General features: G+C 45.6%; 1 protein-coding gene across 2 annotated transcripts in view; it reads right to left on the bottom strand.

The window, feature by feature from the left end:
* The window catches only part of drosha (drosha ribonuclease III), a 75,583-nt gene that overhangs the window by 28,129 nt on the left and 32,876 nt on the right, over positions 1 to 14,578 (bottom strand). For both annotated transcript variants that reach the window (XM_036521607.1, XM_036521606.1), the window contains exons 23-24: positions 10,144 to 10,214; positions 2,164 to 2,208 (exon numbers count right to left, since the gene is read on the bottom strand). In XM_036521607.1, coding sequence (XP_036377500.1) covers positions 2,164 to 2,208; positions 10,144 to 10,214 — 116 coding nt within the window. The remainder of the gene's footprint in view (positions 1 to 2,163; positions 2,209 to 10,143; positions 10,215 to 14,578) is intronic.

Below are 14,578 nucleotides of genomic sequence, written 5' to 3'. Positions count from 1 at the left end.
ATCTCTTCTGAATCCAAGATGCAATGTTTGGGAGGCAGGGGACTGACGTGAATGCCAACACATATGCACACAGACACACACACACACACATATACACACACACACACACACAGACACACACAGACACACACACACACACATATACACATATACACACACACAGACATACACACACAGACATACAGACACAGACATACAGACACACACACACAGACACACACACACACACACACACACATACAGACACACACACACACACACACACACACACACACACACACACACAAACACAAACTGCCACACAATGACCTGTTATGTTACGAGATAAATAAATTAAAGTTTCTGCATTAAATACAGTAACTCTGAAGTCAGAAAGAAAGCAAGAAAGGAAAAAGACAAAAGGAAAGAAAACTCATTTGAATTAGGTTTCTGTCCTCAGAGGTAAAGTTCAGTTTCTCCTGTGCTGGATCTGCCCGGCAACACATGTGACATGTGACACCAAAACCAACAATAAGTTTATATTAAAAAGGGATTTTGCTGCTTATTCTCTCCTCTGCAAATAATCCTAGATCAGGTTACCTCTATGACCCATACATAGGGCAGCACTGTGCGCGTGGACCAGCTCTGCATTCTACAAACCTGACGCTGGGGACCAAGCTGATCTCTCACACACGCACCCCTGCTCCCTCCCTTTATTACATAGGGTTCAGTCTCAGACATACAAAAACATATTCATGCACACACACACATGCACACGCACGCAGAATACAGGGTTCACAGTCAAAGCTGCATTTCAAGAGGCCCTATGTGACCTGGGGGGGTAATCCTGTTACAGAATCTCTGATCTCCTATTCCAAATCCTAATTTCAAACAAAGACTTTACTTTGGGCAGACCACATATGACAAGAGAGAAAAAGAGACATGAGGGAAGAGAGGGAGAAAGAAAGAGAGAGAGATGGAGAGAGACAGAGGGGAAAAAGAGAAATAATATACACCTGATATAATGTACAAGACTGCTTAAACTTGGATTGAACCTGAGCTTGGTATGGAGCTGTATGTGTGTGTGTGTGTGTGTGTGTGTGTGTACACAGTATACGATATAGCAACAAACTGCTAAGGACTCATTTTGTTCTTACACACATTAACAACTTCTACCCTCTCCTGGGGTGTCACAGTTACTTAACAGTAAGTGGGGGCAGAGAATGAGAGAGAGAGAGGCTTGTCAGCACAGGCTGTGGCACTGCCCAGTCATTGGTCAAGACACAGCTGCATCAACACAAAACATTGATATGTGGAAAAAAATGGTCTCTCAAAATAAATATGCCCACTACTCATAAACCTCCCAGACATCCTAGGAAAGGAGGGACAATGCACTACACAGTACATCACTCCATAATTTATATGTGTATATAATGTGTTCATTCGCCTTTGTTTTTCCATTTCCTTTAGTTAGTGCATTGTTGCTCTTGTACTACATACCTCAGTAACACAGATGTCACCTCTGTCATGGCAATAAAGCAATCTGAATTGAACTCAACCGAATCAGTGAACGGATTTCAGTTTTGATCAAAGACAAAGAAAGAAACCTTCTGTGCTACAGAGAGCAGTGGCTGAATGGTGGGGCTACGTAAATACAGTATAGCTGTTGGCAGCGAATTGCCCCTAAATCTGAGCACTACATCATCCAAATGACCACTCAGCTGCATATAAACCCTACAGAACCGTGAGACACTCGGCGAGAAATGTCTTAACCAATGTTGTGCAGTTAAAAAGAAAATGAATTAAAGCCACTATATTATACTGATCCAAACACAGCTATGTATCTGTTTAACTGCTTTTGAATGGCTGCTTAATTATGAATGAAGACTGACTTGCGACACCACTGAAGTATTTCAAATATATATTCAGTGTTTCAGTGTTTCCTTATATAGCAGTTCTGTGTGTTACACAAGCAAACTGAACCAATCTGGGGCCTTCTGGTAGGGGTGTGGTGCTGGGAGAGGCACATCACTGTAATGTACACAGAGTCATATGTAATATTCCCCTCCAAACATTCACATACACAGACACATAGACAGACACACACACACACACACGACACCAGGGTCACCCCTTTAAGACACACATTATTCCATCCCACATACTCATCAGGCCGGGACCCACCTGCAGCGGATGGGGTGGGTAGTTCAGCCACACCTCCCTCAGGTCCTACAGAAAGGAGAGACGAGAGAGAGAGAGAGAAAGGGGGAGAAAATTCAATAAAACTCTCAGAAAGCTCCTGAGAACCATTTAAACCTCATCTACGGTGGGCTGAAATAAGCAGAAGTGGTCTATGAGGCAGAGTCCCAATGTGACAATATAGGCGTCCTTATGGAGCAGAAAGACAGGCCAGGGGCATCGGCGGGTGAGAGGAGTGGGCCTGAGTCCACGGCTGCTGCTCCGCCCCCTTTTTCACCGGGCGAGGCTCTCTCTCACTGGCCAGGACTCCACCTCCCCCAGATTGGGGATCCCTCCCCTCCCCAATCCACAAGAGGATGCCGCCATTACCATCTTTTTGTCATCAATGAGAGTTGGGTGGATCACAGCTTGGATCCAGTTTGAACCACAACCATCTGATTGGGCAGCAATGTGGCTTAGGAGGAGCACAGCTCTATTGGTCTTTCAAGACCAATGAACAACCTCAAGTTAAATTAAGAACAAGCTGTTTCTACAGCACCATAGGACAACCTCTGCAATATTGATTATTTCACCTCCCGATGATCACTTATAGGAGCGCATTCTGATGGAAGCGTGAATTAGGAACGTATTTACAAGCATTTCCAAATCAGACTTTCAAGGGGCTCTTTGAAGGGCCATACAGAACTATCCAAGCTCAAACAAGTAGGTGTGACATAAGTCTCACTGATTAACACTGGGTGCATTTTTCCCCGGTTTAATCTCAATCAGTTTAATCTTTTCCCCAGAGTAGCCGCTGGTGCCCTGGAAGGACACAAGCTGTGCACAGGAAGACAACCTTGTGGGCAGTTCTGACAGTGAACAGCACTCTGACCCAGACCCGGTTCGGGGCAACACAGAGATGCACCACTCCTTTGTGCTTTCATGAGGACACGTACATCACTACCTCCTGTCTCACGCGGGCGCTACTATTAACCAATCAGTCTGGTCGCTTCATAATTCGGCTCAGGCGTCAGGTAAAGTACACAGAGAAATGCCAACGCCCACCAGATCGGCCCAGCTCTGTGGGTCTACACCTACACGCTGTGCTTTAAATGCAGTCTGTCACTTCTAATGTTTCAATTACAGGTGCCTTTAAGAGTGCTCGTCAGAGCCGTTTATGCGATTAAGTCTCCTCAAAGTGGGCTATTTAAGAATAATAACAGCCAAGCGATAGCAGATTTGAGAACAAATATGTCGTAATTACAAAGACCCAAATCAGCATCTGCCGTTAAGCCAAAAGGTTTAGCACGGAAGTCCTCACCACCAAATGAAAAAGGATGGGGAGGGGAAAAAAGAAAAGCAAAAAAAAAAAACAACAGGAGTTGTCCATTTTAATTACGTTTACAGTCAGTCTTTAAATTAAAAGCAAACTCGAACACTGCGTACTCTTGGAGTCAGCTTGAAGTTTTTACCATGCAAGTTTGTTATTCTGTGACGCAGTCTGCCAATCATTCGATTTGTGACTTCACGGAGCACCTCCACCTACATGCCAATCACAGTCCTTCTCCTGGATCCAATCAGAGTCCTTCGCTCCTTCTGCTCCACAGCAGGGTTAACACAAGAGGCTGCCACCGTGATCCATTCACTAGGAAACCTCTCCTTTTGTGGAGACCCCCCCCCCCCCCCCCCCCCCCAAGCCTGATCTAAGCATGACTCAAAGCACCACATGAAACAAACAATATTGACAGTATCGACTCTGGCTTTCTATATTTATTCCGTAATTATGTGATGTCAGCTTGCTCGGGTGAGTCCCCGCCATTCCAGCTTCCTAAGTGCCGATACCTGGAGAGAGATGTTTTCGCTTGTCCGTCACAGAATCCGCCAGAAATCCCCCCCACCCACCTCCCGCCACCACAGAATAAAGTTCCTGTTTTGAGCTTGGCCTGCATTTTTAGCTGTAAGCAGGAGAGTGAGGTCTGGTGTTCAGGTTGGCAAGTTCAATCTGTCACTGAGCACATTAGTACACACTGACTGACTTTGTCTACGCAGTGACCTCATCCCTATACAGAAAAGATAGAGGACAAAGGAAAGAAAGCTAGAAAGCTATTTTCGGGATCTGCAATCAAAGCAGATTTCTGAGGTTTTTTTTTTTTTTTGGTAATCTGGAATGTCCAATGCTTTTTCCTTTTTTCCTTACTTCAATTGCCTGGGGTCCCGGTCATCACCACAGCTGGGATTGGACCAGAGCTGTAGGGCTCAGCTTTGTCCTTGAACATCAAGCCCTTTTATCCACTGAGCCACTTGGGAGCGATTTTTAAGGATGTACATACAAAATTCACACATTCTGCTGTGTGAAGGCTCCTCCTGTGCTTACTTCTGTATTTCATGGGAGGCAAGCTTCATCTAGGTAAAGTGGGAGGGGAAAGGGGCTTCATTTTTGTTTAAGCCATCCACCCTGACATTTTGTGCAGCACACACGATTTTGTTTTTACTAAATTTACAGTAATTGTCTCTCTTTCACGCCACGGCGACAAATGACAGAAGACCAGAATACAGACAACATCGCCTGACTGTATAACCTCTTTCCTACGGGAAGAACAGAACCAGAACCGTGTTCAGACAAGCCGGCGTCAACAGCCAGAATCATCTTCTAACTATTTTGACAGCACAGTGCAGCATGAACCAGTTTACAATGAACCATGTTCACAGTACACAGTAGTGTAAATCAGCTGACAACCACACCAATGTTCAAACCATACTGTAAAAAGATTTACAAGCAGAACCATGTTCACACTATGCTATAACACACAGCAGTTTACAGTCAGAATTTTCACACTACACTGCCTAGCTTTAACTAGTTTATAACCAAAGCCATGTTTCCAACATACTCTAGCATAAACCAGATTACAACCAGAGCAACATTCACACCTATGCTTTAGCATAAACCAGTTTACAACCAGAACCATATTCATGGCATAGTGTCCTGCAAACCAAATTACACCTCCAGCCATGTTCTCAGTATGCTGCTGGACAGAGCAGTTTATAACTAGAACTACATCTGCAGCATGCTATAGAGCAAACTAGTTTACTACTCAAAACATGCCCTACTCCCACTCTGGCACAAAGTAGTCATCAAACGGAACCACGTCCGTGAGACATCACAGCGGTATCCAGCTTACAACCAGAGCCAACCTCCGTACCAGTGACCCTACATACTGAAATGAATCAAATCAGCCCAGCTTCATTCTCCAGGCCAAATTACAGCTTTACATCTCCTATTAGAATAGCCTGCTAAAAGCCCAGGCTAGGTTTTTCTTTTTGCATTCCTGCTGTACTGAAAAGGAAATAGCGCCCACACACTGTTTTGTAAAGCAAAAGGCACTCCATTCACATGGGCGTGATTAGCTGCGGCCGGAGCTCATAAGTGCACAGTAAGGCGACACACCCGGAGGATTTCAAAAATCTCAGCCCATCGTGTTTAACACCTCTGCCTTTTCCTGGGCGGGGGGGATATAAAAAAGGAAAGGAACATAAAGAAGGAAAGGAGATTCGTGTGGGCTGCTTTCAGGCATTTCTCAGGCTTCTCCTTCTGCCGAACAAAGTATACATGCGGTGCTCCGGGTAAGCCGGCGCCTTCTGAGGCCGCGCACAAGCGGGCTGCCCGTTTGGGGCGGGGGGGGGGGTCTCGCACGATCTCCGGCTCCCTGCCTCTCCTGCTCCCGTTTTCCACAGCCGAGCCGGAGCGCGTAATCCTAGCACACTCTGCTGGCACGCAAAGAAATGGGCTTCAGACTTCAGGAGAGGGGCGGGGGAGGGGGGGGGGGGGACAGGAAGAAGACCAAAAAATGTATTTTGTGTGGCTCTCTGTGCACAATTCAATTCAATAGCAGTGGAAAAGAAAAAATGCTATGAATTATTTGTCAGGTGGCTGAAATACACGCAGGTCCGCAGGAATGGGCATTAGTTCATCTGTGCCTGCACTTCCTTCCCTTCTCAAGGGAAAGGCTGCACTCCTTCCCCTCCTCTTCTCTCCGATCTTGCGAGAAGGATGATGATGTGGTACTTATGGAATTAGGGACGGCCTTGGGGACGTGCTTGAAAGCCACATGGCTGAGGCTTTCAGTTTCCTGCGTCCCCCAAAAGCCAGGGGGGGTGATTGTCACGGTGGCCCCTGGAGGGGGAGGGGCCGGCTGGAAAGGACACACTGCTGGAACAGGTGACCCGTTCTGTTGTCACGACAACCACTCCGGCACAGTTGGTGGGTGGGCACATTAAATAATATTTTGACTGCCCATGGATGACTATTGAGAGTGACATTATCATTGCTGCCGCCTGACACCGGTGTATTTCACAGCACTGTACAGTGGTTATTAACTCACGAATAAAATGTGCCATGACCATAAGACCATAAGTGCTTTAACCACAGTAAGGATCATATGTGTGGTGTACTGGCAAGGAGCAAGGTTTGTAACCAGAAGGTTGCGGTTTCAATCCCCCACTCGGGCACTGCTGCTGTACCCTTGGGCAAGGTACTTAACCCAGAACTGCCTCAGTAAATATCCAGCTGCATAACTGGACAAAACACTAACTCTACAAGTCGTTCTGTAAATGACAATTTAGGCACATTTAGGCAATTTAGGTTCTACAGAGGGATCTTTCCCCAAATTTCAAATTTCCCACAGACTGAGGCCCTCATCAAATACACATTCATCCACATCCAGCGTGTTGGTGTGTGGCCGTCATTTTTATACTTTGTACTATTGTGTGTGTGTGTTTATATGGTGGAGCTCCTTAAGACAATGTCTAATGATCCAACGCGTGTCACTTGTGCCAAGTCTCAGACATGGCAGTTTTTTCCCCCCTCCGGCATAGAACCATGCTCTACACTTCCAAGTGAAAGAAAGAAAAGGTGGTATGTTACATACAGATGAGCTCCGCGGCTGACCCCCGAGCCGCCTTTCCCCAGAGAGACGGGTTTGAATGTCAAACCAATTACTACATTATTCAAATAACTCCGCAAAATGTCGATACTCGAGAAACTGGAACTAATCTGCCGCCGCTTCTTAACACCCCCCCCCCCCCCCCTTCTCCACCGTGCAGAACTTGGTGGCACGTCTCTAAATATTTACCCGAAACACAGAGCTGCCGTTTGGCACGCTCAGTGCGTGGCGGAGAGCGACAGGAAACTTCATCAGAGTCCCCCCGGTCCATTGCAAGTTCTACAGCCAACAGCAGGCAATCGAGAGTCTGAACGCAAAAGTGATTTCTGAATGCATGCTTGCTTTGAAGTGTGATTCCCTATTAAACGACTGAATCACATGCAAGCACAGGTGCTGTTTTTTCTGTTTCCCAATAAGGACAGATGTAGTAATGTGCCATATTAAAACATTCATAGGATCTGTTGTTTTGTTTCTTTGGTTGCTCCCCCCCTTAGAAAGAGGGGGAAATCACAATGGACACTGTAAAGCACAGTCACAGGACTCTATAACACCTAGAGTCACATGACTTTTCATCTTTGGAGCCAAACTCACACAGAAAGCCAGCTTCTCCTGCTGGGAAAGGTAGTGTCAATATCAGAAAGGCTCTTTACTGTCAAACGAAGAATGAAGATCAAGTTCAAGGTTTCACTACATTATTTCCATTTCACAGACATTCTTACCCAGAGCGACTTACATAGGTTATTGTTTTACATGTTATCCATTTTTACAGCTGGATATTTACTGAGTCGACTGTAGGTTAGGTTCCTTGCCTAAGTGTGCAGCAGCTTGCTTCATTAAGGTAGATCACATTCGTGAAGCTGTCCAGCACACACATGTAGACAAACTTCATTCCCACATGTATCTCTGAGCAGCAGGGTCATCCCAGAACACTGTACAGCCCATAATACTTTGTACAGTACATAGTTAAGGATTGCTGTAAAGCTGCTGCTGTGCTATTTACAGGAATACTTGCTAGTGTTTGCAGGATTAAATTCTAGTTTCACAGCATTGAAGGCTAATTCAATGAGACATTCAGCCTCAGATTTCTGAGGCATGACTCAAGGCCTGGCGGAAATGACAGCCTCCACTTCCTGGAAGTATGTGAAGAGAGAAAGGGTCTGACATTTATCAAACCGTCATTCGGAAGACAAGTGCAAACGCAGTACGCAAACACACACACTCAAGCACAAACACACAGACACATATTCACATACACTTGTAAGCATACAGTCACACATAACACACACCATGTTCACTCACTCTCTCACACACATACGCACATGCGCGCGCGCGCGCAAACACAAACACACACACACACATCATGCTCTCTCTTTCACACACATGCACACACGCACGCATGCACACGCTCACTCACATAAATGAATGCTCACATTTTCTCAAGAAATCTCACAAGACTGTGCTCACAAAATTGTGAGCTCACATGTGCCTCAAGCATAGTGCTTTAGCCAGCCTAATACTACAAAGGGCAGAAATACATCTCAGGAGCTCACAGAGAACACACACACACACACGGAGGAGGGGAATAGGTCAGGGCTTACGCTGAGGCAAACAAGACCTTAACAGATGATCCTCCCAGCTGTTGGGCCCTGCAGCCACACATTCAAACACCTCCATCACGGTGTGGAGCGGGATGGGGAGGGGGGAGGGGGTGGGCTGTCTGATGAGCTCACGCGCATTAATTGCCAATGATCCCTGTGTAATGCATGGCCGCTGTCATGGAGTGTGGCACCGGAGTACATCACAGCCTGGAGCCGGGGGTCAGGTCCACATCCATCAATCTGCATTTCGCATCAGGCCCGTTCCTACAGGTGCCACTGTGACACGTCTCCAATTAATCCCTCCCCACCCCGAAGGCCCTCCCCACCCTGTCTCTGTCACCGTCTGCTGCCTCTCCACACATTGCCACATCCTCTACTGTTTCTGACCAGTCCAGTCAAGGGCATTTTCCCCAACAGTACCTGACGAAACCCACTGTGGCAGAACCAGGGAAAAGCAGCTGACACTTCCCGTTTTGCCACGCCCAAAGGTGGAGACCATGACTGGTGGACAGGGGGTAGCAGATGACACCCTGGCTGTCTGAGAAAGGCAATTTCATGTCCGATCTTTGGTAAGAAATAGCCAAAGGTCCTTTTCGTATTAATGGTTTGGTCTTTTTCCCTTTTTATAGATTAAAGAATGGCAACAAAGACAAGGCTAAAGAGAAGTGATAACCTCTGAAAACGCTGAAAAGATGGATATTTGTCAGGTGTTCATTGTAAAACTCACTGACTGATGGGACCTAAGACTGGAAAAAATGTACACAGATGCACAATGGCAAAGACCAAGGCGTTCTTAAGTGGTATCTTGAATCAATGATTGTATTTCCCATCTTCTCTCTCTTCAAAAGTGTGACTAACTGCATTCAGCATGCTCACATACAGCTGTCTTCTGAGAGTGGCACATTAGCATTGGTCTGGTCTTACAAAAACAAACTTGGGTATTTAGTATGATTGCATCTTTTATTTTTGTAACTTATTAGTGAACTACTTAGCACTCAGCTCTTGCAACCTAAAAGGAAACTCTTACAATGGCGAATTACTTGGCTTCGAAGGTAGAATTTGATTCTTTCCTTTTTCAAAAAAGAACCGTATTCATTTGCCCCAAAGCGGCGATTTAATTCAAAGCCATCCGAACGGTTAAAACAAACCCATTCAGAGCCCAGTCCTCACAGAGAGGGGTACAGCATGCCAGCAGCAGACGTACAGTTCTCCTTTTCAGAAGGTTCCCATGTCTTTTAAACACAGGAGCGCCGTTTCACCGAATGAGCACGGATTTTGGCCTGGATTGGTGGATCAGTCATTTGAATACTTGTTTTGTGCAGTTCAGTGTTTGTGGGGGTAGGGGGAGGAGGGGGGAGACACTGAACCGCACAAGGCAGCCAAAGGCCCGTAATCCCTAGGGAATAATGGCGGAGTCGACAGACGCTGGCACCCGCGGGCCGAATTACCTCACTGTTGAAAAGCAGTCTCCCGAAAAGCTGTTTGGCCTCCTCCAAGCCCCCCTCCAAGTACACAGCTCCTGGAGAGGGAGAGAAAGAGAGAGAGAGAGAGAGAGAGAGAGAGAGAGAGAGAGAGAGAGAGAGGCAGAGAGAGAGACAGAGACAGACAGAGAGAGGGAAGAAGAAATGGAGAGAGGGAGGGGGAAAAGAGAAGCAGAGAGAGGGAGAGACAGAAAAGAGAAGCAGAAAGAGAGAGAGAGAAAGAGACAGAACGAGAGGGTGGGAGAGAGGGAGAGGGAGAGGGCAAAGAGACACACAGAGAGGGAGGGATAGGGGAGAGAGAGAGAGAGAGAGACACAGGATTACGGTCATCTTTAAACAAAAATGTACTGCTTAATCTTGCATCATATCCAGATATGGCTTAAGCTCCATGTGTGGGTATAACAAAACAAAAGCAATCATTATGGGTAATGGAACGCTAAGCCACACGGACTCCGGCTCGGGGGGGGGGGAGCCCACGCACACACCGGAGCGAGCCGTGGCCACGTGGCCTCTCTGACCCACGCAGACAGGACAGGACAGACCACTGCGCATTCAACAGGAGGGGTGGCCGCACCCCTTCCTTCCTTACCCACACATTCTTTCTGTGTTCTGCATTTATCAAACCCAGGGAGAGCACATGGTTGGACGGTCTCTCTAACTGATGCAGACAGGATGCACACGGTAGACTACTGCACACTCAACAGGAGGGCTGGCTGCACCCCTACCTCCTTCACCCACATTCTTTCTGGTGCTCCTGAGGGTTTTTTTTCTGCAGTTAACAAACCCAGGGATGGCATATGGCCGGGCATATCAAACACTTGTCATTTTTCTCCCAAGTGCCACCTATGCGCCAAACACTTTACCTGGGCTTAAATTCAATTATCGGTTTTCTGTAAAATCTGGAACTTCACAGAAGAGCCAGCTGGACATAACTGATAAATTATGACAGCAAAGCATGATTTTCTCTTTTCCCAGAATGCAATCACAGACAAACATCCCTCCCCGCTGAAGCTGGGGGGAGAGGAAAGATGACCCTATGAGTGTAATGGCGAGAGACAGGCTGTGACCTCCAGGTCCCTGACATGACAGACCTTCATCTAACAAGACAGGTTGTCCTGCGCACACGCAAAAAAGACACCGCACAAAAAATGTGACCGCTACAGTGCCACAGAGACACGATCTACTGTACGTGCCTGCACCTCCAGCCAAGACTGATCAATCGATCGACTGACTGATTGATCCATCTATTGTATCAGACTGCTCCTCTACCAAAGATTGAGTCATCGTTTGCATCTGTCTGCTCCAATATCCAAGATGGCCCTTCATGTTCATACCATAGCACTGTCATAATAGCCTTGACTTGGTACTCTACTGCAATTACTCCTTTGTGCAGAAACATAATCACTACTACACAGCAAGGCTATTTTCTCCAAGACCTCCTTCAGGCAGTCAAGCCAGCCACATCCATAGGAGTGTGCAGTGATGACAGATAATTACACTGAAGAGAACACAGATCTGAATCATTGCTACTGTTATTACACGTGAATGCATGTTCTTCCCCCTGCAGCCAGGCAGAAAAGCCGGTTACAGGAAATGGGGTGATCCAATGGGGCTGATTGCAAGAAATCAGCTGAACTCATTTTCTACATGTTCTCTTCATATATTCCATTCGACGAGTGGATGTGAAATTACAGTCACTCTCTAGTCTGCTAGCAACACTACCCTTACCATCATTCACTGCTGTTGATAGTTAGCACAGAGCAACACTAGTCTTACCATCATTCACTGCTGTTGATAGTTAGCACAGAGCAACACTAGTCTTACCATCATTCACTGCTGTTGATAGTTAGCACAGAGCAGCACTAGTCTTACCATCATTCACTGCTGTTGATAGCACAGAGCAACACTAGTCTTACCATCATTCACTGCTGTTGATAGTTAGCACAGAGCAACACTACCCTTACCATCATTCACTGCTGTTCATAGTTAGCACAGAGCAACACTACCCTTACCATCATTCACTGCTGTTCATAGTTAGCACAGAGCAACACTAGTCTTACCATCATTCACTGCTGTTCATAGTCAGCACAGAGCAACACTAGTCTTACCATCATTCACTGCTGTTGATAGTTAGCACAGAGCAGCACTAGTCTTACCATCATTCACTGCTGTTGATAGCACAGAGCAACACTAGTCTTACCATCATTCACTGCTGTTGATAGTTAGCACAGAGCAACACTAGTCTTACCATCATTCACTGCTGTTGATAGTTAGCACAGAGCAGCACTAGTCTTACCATCATTCACTGCTGTTGATAGCACAGAGCAACACTAGTCTTACCATCATTCACTGCTGTTGATAGTTAGCACAGAGCAGCCCTGCTCTTCCCGTCATTCACTTGTGGCCACTTGCACACATGTATGCACGCACGCACCCACACACAGCTGCGGCCACAGTCGGGAGCTCTGTAATCTTGGCATTACAGTGCGATATTTCAAAGACCGCCGACCATATGGGGAGCCGATACCCTCGGCGCCTTCCACCTCCCACCCCCAGAGCCTCACCCCAGCCGAGAGAGTCGGCTCTGAATCACAACTGGCTGTGGAACACAAGTGGGCGCCCCGAAACAGCAGATGTTATCCCTGAGGAGCTCCCCGTAGGAGGATGTGTTTATTAACTGCCATTCACACCACATTTTTTCTTTTTTTTTTTTTCTTCTCTCTAGGTCATATAAAGTTAAATTCAGTTTCAAGGCTGTGTAAATTTCAATGATGTTTGTTATCTATCTAAGTCTCAGGATAGAGAAAATGGCTTACTTTATGTCCCATGGCTTTGTCTGCATTATGCTCTATGGCATCTGAATTCAGTAAAGCATGTTTGTAGAGAGACAGCTCATATTATATATAATTTTGAGGCCTCACATAAAGAGACTAATTATACTGTTATTTATAGTATCACTTAAGACTTACTACTGTTGAATAGGGTTGGGTACCGAAACCCTATACGGCCGGTATCTACCGGACCGAATCACAACACAGATTTCGGTCCCTCATTTCGGTGCCACTTAAATGCCTGAGCTGTTGATTGAATTATTTGCCCTCTGGTGCTCCGAAACGGACATTGCAGTAAGCTACAATAACTGATATTTAGTGTTAAATTGTTGTAGTTGGGTTAGGTTTTATTTATTATGTGAATTTGTTATGCAAATTTGATAAGTGTTTTGTATTTATTTATATATTGAAGTATACTTTAAACTGTTAACAGTTAATATACTGTTCAATTTCAAGTTCAAATTTGCCTTAGCAATAAAAATCCGTTCTGTAATGTCATCGACCGTCGTTTTGTGTTTTTTTTTTTTTTACCCATGCGCACGTAACTTATTTTATGCTATGTAGCGGTTCGTTATGCTTTCATTTGCATTATTAAGCCTCTCATAGTTTTTACCACTGCATTTGCCATTTTTTAAATGTTAAATCGCTGTTTCCTCAAAGCTAGAATAAGATCAGCTCATAGACAGGGTAAGAATGAGTTTAACCAGTAGGACAATTTACATTTGTGGCCAATATTACTTTAATCAAGAAATAACTACATTATTTCAATGTACAAACCAATCTTACAGCCTTGAATTAATTCAGAATGACAAATTTCTACAGAAATTTCTAAATCAGTTTACCACTAGTAGCTTACCATTATATTTTTGCAAACTACATTAAAGTAGTTTTTGCAAACCACAATAGTTTTTGCAAACTACATTATGAATCAGAAATTCTATATAAAGGATCACACTGTGTTAAGGGTGTCAGCCTTGTTTTCACAGTAACTGTTACCGCCACACTGATATTTGCCCATATCGGTATTCCTGTTCGGATTATAGGTGTATGCATAGTCACCCAAGACAAGCGCTTCATTACACATTCGTCACATTTCAATTGTTTTTTATGAATAATGCATTGCATTTTTGTGAAAGGCTTCACGTTCAGGGGTGGCTGAGGTGATCTGACAGCTCGAATTTCTGACTAAGCATTCGCGCTCAGACTGAGAGCTCCCTCCATGTCCCGCTGTGACATGGGACAGCCGAAATGCCGGCGGCAGGCCCTGTGTAAACGGGCGACAGCACACAGGATCACCCGACACGTCCGCGTGGGACTCGCGTGGTTTGTCTCCTTTCACCATTTTCGGCGGCGGTCACTCGAACTCTTCAAACATCCCAGTGAAGGACAAGAAAGAAGAGGAAGGATAAAGAATAGAAGAAAAAAAAACCTTCCAAATCTGAAAATAACACCTTTGGTGTCAATCAGAACGGCACGGATGAAAACTTAAGATGTTCGTTGAATACCGGAGAGAGCTGTTTGACAAGAACCTGTCCATAGCAAAAATGCCCCGCGGCTGTGAGATCAATTGC

Source organism: Megalops cyprinoides, chromosome 2, assembly GCF_013368585.1.
Source record: "Megalops cyprinoides isolate fMegCyp1 chromosome 2, fMegCyp1.pri, whole genome shotgun sequence".
Classification (NCBI taxonomy): Eukaryota; Metazoa; Chordata; class Actinopteri; order Elopiformes; family Megalopidae; genus Megalops; species Megalops cyprinoides.
The sequence above is the reverse complement of the archived record's forward strand: the minus strand, read 5'-3'. Positions and strand labels throughout refer to the sequence as shown.